Here is a 7,503-nt window from a genome sequence, read left to right as displayed (position 1 = left end):
ATGCATTATTGGTCTGCAGAAAATCCGCATTGGTTGCGTGAAGTTCAGCACCAAGGGCGCTGGAGTTTAAATGTGTGGTGTGGTATACTTGGAGGCAACATTATTGGACCATATTTTTTTGAGCAATCTCTAAATGGCAATGTTTTTTTCGACTTTTTGGTAAATCAATTACCGTTGTTGCTGGAAGATGTGCCACTGGAAGTCCGGCAAAATTTGTTTTTGCAGTTGGATGGTTGTCTAGCACATTTTGCTAGGAATGTGCGAGAGCATATTAATAACATTTTTTAACAGCGGTGGATTGGAAGAGGAAGCCTGTTTCCATGGCCTCCGCGATCCCCAGACTTAATCTGTCTTGATTTCTATTTATGGGGGCGGTTAAAGGACATTGTATTTCAGACTCAGCCTACGACTAGAGAAGATATGAAAAACCGCATTCGTAATGCAATACATACCATACCGAGAGCCGAAATTGAAGCTGCAGTTCTATCTACCCTTCGGGTTCAGCAATGCATAGAGCGTGATGGTCAGCATTTCGAGCATTTACGAGGGCATTAAAACCCTTTCTTTTTAAAATCGGTCCTTTATAAATCCACAACTTACATTATAAAAGAAATTCGAAATAAATTATTTTGTAGTTTTTATAAATATTAAGGGATTTCCATATAAAATTTTCTTTGGCCTAAATTTTAGGTTAGGATGAAGATATTAAGATGCGGTTTTCGCAAGCATATTTAGGCGTCATTAAGCTATTTTTTTGTATAAAAAAATTTATACCATTGCATTTAAGTTTTTTGAGAAAATTAGTCATTTGTGTCAGAAAGCCGAAAAAAGCCCTCTAGCGGCGAGATGTAAAACTAAAAAAACATGAAATATAATAATATTCGTAGCTTAATAATAGCTCTTTTCAACTAGCCCAAGTTTGATAAAATCGGCTAAGGCGTTTTTAGTATACAGGGTGTGTTTTAAGCCAACTTTTGAAAACCCCCCACCACTTAATTTTTAGAGATACAGCAAAACTATGCAAATAAAAAAGGTTCGGATTAGTCTCTACTTTAATAATCAGCTATTTTTTTGCAAAATTTACAGAAATATCAGTTTTCTAGATTCAAGATTGCAGTTGCGCCCCCTAGCGGCCATTTTAGAAACTTGAAAATATTTTCCAGGTCATTCTCTTGGCCATTTTAGTAACAAATTTTTTTATCGCAAGCTTCTACGATGAATAGTTTCCCAGATACAGTACCTCGCATTCTTATTTGGCCACCCTGTACAAGCAGCAAGTATGGTACAACGAAGATTGAGGCATAAGGCCGTTACATGATATTATATAGACTTAAACTAGCAAATACAGCGAAAGATAATATAAAGCAACGTTAACATAATAGTAAGCAAATATATATACAGAATGGTCAATATTGTGGTCATAACTATCAATATGGATTTTCATTCAGAAGCAAAAATAGATATTTGGGTCAAAAAAACGCCAAAAAGATGTTGCCACTTGTTAGTTTACGTTTTAAAGTATTCATCAGGCCTTCGATTTACTTCATTAAAGCAAATTTTACTTTTAATATTTGGCATGTAAACATTCCCCATGGTAATTTATAAGTATATCCGTTGAAAATATTTTCTTTTCTTTCTCGAGATTTGCCGCCCCTCAAAATTCTGCCGCCCTGGGCACTTGCCCCGACTGCCCCTAGTGTAAATCCAGGACTGACATCAGTTGTAAGACATTGATGAACGACTTATCAAAATTAAATAATCAAAGTTAAATAATAAACACTTATAAATTAAAACATAGTCCGGGTCTGGATAGTGCATAGAAATACAAAGCTAAAAGCTTATATTTAACAAAATACTAAAAATTAAAAATACACTACGAAATTCACGAACGAAAGCAGAAACAAAAAATAAGTTGGCAGTGGCTAATTCTCCTTAAGTGAGTTACCGGACTTCCTGGATTACGGTATTTCCTGGATTCAACGATTTACCGACCGAGTTTGAGATTCATTTCTCTTGCTCTGGGTGTATTTTAAAATCGGTATATTTTATTTTTTTATTAAGAAAATTGAGAATTTTTATTTTCAATTAATATTCTGGTTTTTTATCAACATCGGATATCGAAAGCCAAACATCGATAAGAACATCGATGTTTCTAAAACATCCACAAACATCGCCCAGCACTACTTTCAATGTATAGGCGCGGGGCGCCTTCTTATGTTTGTTTTTGTATCCTATCTTGTGTAAACAACTAGCGTCTGCCGCCTGGAAATCACTGTGCCTCTGCAGTCAGATGTGTGGTGCTACGTTGCCGCTATTCATATTAAAATACCTACCGCCGGCAGCTCTGAGAGATATTTTTAAAGGTGGTAGTTGGTTAAAAATAAAATAGTTTTGTGTTAAATGGAGGATTCTTTTATTTATTATTTTTTTCAAGGTTATATCGCTTCGAACAGGGTACAGTAATAGGACATTATGTACCTATTTAAGTACCTATACCTAATTTATATGGATTTTTCAGTTTTGGTTATTAATGTTAAATAGTTGTCCTTCCTTATATACTAAAATGGTTGACATTTAACGTTAGTGCAATGGGAATTACATTACAAAATTAATTAATATGATGAGAATAACCTAATTTAAGTCAATTCCAAAAAGAAAAAATGAGGAATTTTAATTTTTTATTATAATATTAATGATTTTAATCTGGAACTATTTTTCGACGCGTAGTAATAATGTCAGTGTGTTGGGACTTTCTATTGGTTATAGTGACATTAGTGACAAGCGAAGCGCAAAAATGTTTTGTTCATTCTAACGGGTCTGATTAAGGGGGCGCGGCGCGCCTGGGTTGGAGTGAGACTTGATTTTAGAGTTGGATCTCAAAACGGATATCGACCGTCGGTTGGAGCCTCCCATCGGTTGGGTTAGTGTCTTTTGAGCCGCGTACTGGGAATGTTAACTTTATTCATTACTTATTTTCGTTTTCACGCAAAAAACTTAATTTTTCCGCAATTTTTTCCTTTAAAAAATAAAAATACTATAAATGCCTCTCCCCTTCAAATTTTCTTCAAAAAACGTTTACTTTTGATTGCACTAATATTAAATAGACCCCTAAAATGAGTTAAGAATTGATAAAGGTACCTACTACGATTTCAATGAACTCATATTGTAATAAAATCGCATGCCATTATTCTATTTAACCATTTATGAGATAAATGTGTTGAAAATTGTGCTTGCTATGACTAGGAAACTGAGCAGGATTCTAAAGATGGTAAAAACATATTGCACTTTTCTGAATGTAACAATTAACCTTTGAATTACTAATTTTTAGGATTTTCAATTTAACATTCTATATAGGTATTAATTAGGCACAGCTTTACACACCTTTTATGTATATGCGCAATTTGCTATTTTAATATATTAATATTATTAAACCGTAACCCTAATAATATTTACGTCATTATTCTTACTTCTATGCATTTTTAAATGTTGTTTCCAACGATTTCTGATCGTAAACACTTCTTCACAATGCAAACATTTAAAATTGTCAGTTCTAATTCTTATATGAGGAGCTATCTCTTCCCGTAACTCCGGATGAAATTTCTTGATATGCACTCGTAAATGAGTGGTTCTTGTAAACAAGCGATTACAAACTGTACATAATTTATTGGGTTTGGAGTCCATATTATCACCGTTGTATAACCTACTTAATATGAATAAATAAAAATCAAAAATTACCTTTATTTATCAAACCTACCCAAGCAAAAAAACTGTACCTCGACTAATAATTTTTCTTTATCGCATTCAAAAACACCCTGCGCGCCAAAATCACTTTATATCAACCCCTGCCTTCGAAAAATCCTCGAGCGAGAAGTGCGAGTCTGCGAGACTGCGAGCGAGCACATGCATGCATAACGGCTCACCCAGAATGTGTTTTAATCATAAAATATGATATCTTTGATGAAAGCGGCAACATCGGCTATGCTCTGCCGCGAGAGCGAGCGCCAGCGGCACAAGGAACGGTGGTTCCGCAGACGCTAGTGTGTAAACATATTTGAACATCAAGTTGTATGTACTTTTTTCTATGACATAAATATGGGGCAGTACCTAAATAATAGTAAAAAGTATATGTTTTAATTAATTATATGTTTGCCCTTTGTGAATACAATTATAAATTATGAATACATCTCACAAAGGCAAATCAACTAAGCTTAAGCAAATGAGTATTACTGATTCATTTATGAAGGCAAAATTGCATAATTTTAAGGCACAGAAAACATTTAATACTTCAGAGTATGTGATCTGTATTGACAGTGATTCTGATGAAAATGACCAAAACTCTAATAATAATGGTAAGTTTGAGTTATTAGGTTTAAAAACTTCTGTACCAATGCTACATATAGCATTGATTAGAAATGTTTTCATGATTCACATTCCCTTATTATTGTGATAAATCAAGATTTTGGCATGGCATGATTATAACCATTAAGAGCGAGCTGAATAAGAGTATTGCTTAAAAGGTTTACTTTGTCTCTATTGATTCTCACCTGCCTTATTGGATTTACTTCTGGGGCAACTTGTCTCTATCCACTTCAGTGTTCATTTTATAGAGGTGTGTAGTTTGATATCTGTCTGTGCTTAATTTAGGTGATTCTAGGCCTTATTTTATAAAGAAAAAGATATTGACTCTTGCTTCAATTTTTGTTCTTGCTTGCTTGATGTATAAGAAGTATTACTGTATAAATGGTAGACCTAAATAATACCAGGTCATCAACATCAACAAAAATTTACCAATACCTACTCCAGGTATAAGACAAAATTCAATTTTTACCAGAGTAAAAAATTTTTTATTTATATCCCGCAGTCATTACTGAAGATTGAAATATAGAAACATTTTTGGCAACATGTTAAAAAATCCTGCTTCATAAGGCATTTTATAGCATGGAGGAATAATTCTCAGAGTACTTTTAGACTTTCTTGTATTTTGAAATATATTTTGTAATGTATGTTTTGAATATTGAATATTTATTGATAGTACTGTTCAAGTTTAATAAATAACAATGGATATATTTCAGATTTTAATCTGTTGGTATTGTTGAGCTATTCATTTTTTTTATTATATTAATCTATTTTAGACTAATGATTGTTTCAGTGTATTTATTGTTTTTATAATTTTTTTTACCACAGCTTTGTTAACAACACCTTGGTGTTTTGAAAAAATAAAGTTTTCTTTGATTTGATGCAGGGTGATTTTAATATTGAAAGAAAAAGAGTAACACACAGAACTGCATGATGATGGCTCAAAGCACTCTGCTAAGCCAATAATAAAGATTTTCCTCTGAATATATCTTGTTTGATTATTTCGTACTATTTTAAGAGCACTTTCCTCTTTTGGATAATATTTAGCAAGTCACTGATTAAGTGTAATAAAGTCATGAGATGCAGTTCTATCTTCTTGAATGTAAATAAGATTTTGCAAAACCATATTGACAATTGAATCTAGTTGAATTTCTAGTTTCTATTATTCTTGCATCCATTACTTCTCCAAGCAAATTTAAGTAAAGCTCAAGTTAGATTTTGTTGAATATGGGCACAATGGTTTCCAAGAATATCCTCCAAACATTCACTTTTTTTGAAGATGGTGTATGGTCTTCTCTAATAAGAATTGGGTTTTCATAATTTCAAATCAACCGAAGTCAGAAATATCTTTATTGAATAAAAAAATCAGAAAATACAAATTTTAACTGAATGGTTTCTAATATTTAGATTATTAAGTCCTCTACACCTACCTACAATTAGTGTTTTTAAAATAATTTCCAAGTTAATTAATTTAAGTAAATGGTCAGAGAACCTACTTGTAAATTTACACTGAAGTTGATCATAATACAAACATTATATATTAAAATTATAGTAAAACATAATTCTCAGACTAGGTTACAAATTTAGAAAATAAAGTTATGAACATTTATCTAAAATAATTAAAAATTTCACTTTGGCTGTATAATTTATTGTGAATATATATTAATATTACAAAATTTAGTCAAAAATTTTGATAAAAATCTTTCATTGAATATGGTTTTATCTCAATAAGGAAACTGACATCTTTCAGTTGCCATCAACCTATGTGATATGATCTAGCTAATCTTAAGGATGGTGTGACAGTAACTTTTGGTCTTTTAATGTGTCAAACATAAATATCTATCTATCTACATTTTAAATGTGATCTAAATGATATTTGTTTAGGTTCACAGCCTGTTGGTGTGACCAGATTTAACAAATTTATAGGCATAATTATTGAAAATAGGTTAAGGTCTAACCAGCATATTGAGAAACTGTGTTCTAAGTTAGCATCTGGCTGCATTAGAACATACAATAAGAATAATTAAGAGCAACCTAAATATATCGGTAGCTAGGATTTTCTATTTTGCATTGATTGACTCCCATTTGCACTATGGGGTTTGCTTTTGAGGAAACGCATCTGCTTATTTACTAAACCTATTATTTGTGTTGTAAAAGCGTGCTGTAATATTTCTATTTGGATTTAAACCTAACGGCTCTTGCCGATTATCAAATTTTAACTCTGCCATCAAGTTTTACTCTGGAGACTCTGCTTTATGCACAAGAGGTAATCCTCTGCTATCCATTCAGTCAATGCAAATAATACACTAGACCTACATTAACTTGCCAATTCCTAGGTTATCTTTAGCATAAAGTTCAATTTTTTTATAACAGTAAAAAATGCATTTTTCAATCACCTCGCGCTATCCTTCCGCAACACTGTATCATATAAATTATTTTGAAAGCTGAGGAAGAGTATGTTGATCATTAAAGTATATTTTAGTATTGAGGAGTACTTCTAGGACCAACCATAGGACTTTAATGTCTAATTTTAAGTGTTTATGTGATTTTGTGCTTCCAACATTAACAAATGCTCTTTGTGTTCTGTGCTTGTGTAGATATATTGTTTAGTTTGTAATTTTTTTCTCACAGCTATGGTAAATACAATTATTTGTTTCATTCAGTCCTAAGTATCTTGTCTCTTTTTTTTGAGTTTATTCTGGTACATACATTGGACGCTTGTTCCTCCTGTTGATAGAACAGCATTGTTACAGGCAAGACGAACCTCTGTTGGAAACCCATTGTTTCTGCTCTTTGCCTTAAAACATAAATAGCTGGCCTTGCCTTCAATCAACACTAACCGAGTTTTGAGAAACCATTCCTGTGCTGCCTCCAAAGTTCATTGTGATCTGTTTGAGCTTGAGTGACAAAATTTCTAGCAGAGGCAGCTTTATTGGATATTACAAAATTCTTTTTTAATTATTCAACTTACTAAAGATGAATTATTTAAACAATAGTTTCTGATTTCACGAAATCCATCTTTCCAAATTATTATTATATAAGGTTCATTCAAAAAAAATGAAATAACTTTTATCGGCTAACATATTTATTTGCTATAACGTGCATCAATTTCATAGTTTAATATAATAAATTATTACTACATATTTT

At 32.1% G+C, this 7,503-nt stretch overlaps 1 protein-coding gene across 1 annotated transcript in view; it reads left to right on the top strand.

Annotated features, from left to right (window-relative positions):
* Positions 1 to 4,024: 4,024 nt before the first annotated feature.
* The window catches only part of LOC126735535 (fanconi-associated nuclease 1-like), a 54,310-nt gene continuing 50,831 nt past the window's right edge, over positions 4,025 to 7,503 (top strand). Inside the window, exon 1 of the mRNA XM_050439572.1 lies at positions 4,025 to 4,349. Within this exon, the coding sequence (XP_050295529.1) occupies positions 4,175 to 4,349 (175 nt within the window). The 5' untranslated portion in view covers positions 4,025 to 4,174. The remainder of the gene's footprint in view (positions 4,350 to 7,503) is intronic.

The sequence above is a fragment of the Anthonomus grandis genome, chromosome 4 (genome assembly GCF_022605725.1).
Source record: "Anthonomus grandis grandis chromosome 4, icAntGran1.3, whole genome shotgun sequence".
In the NCBI taxonomy this organism is placed as follows: Eukaryota; Metazoa; Arthropoda; class Insecta; order Coleoptera; family Curculionidae; genus Anthonomus; species Anthonomus grandis.
This window is presented reverse-complemented; position numbering and strand designations above follow the sequence as displayed.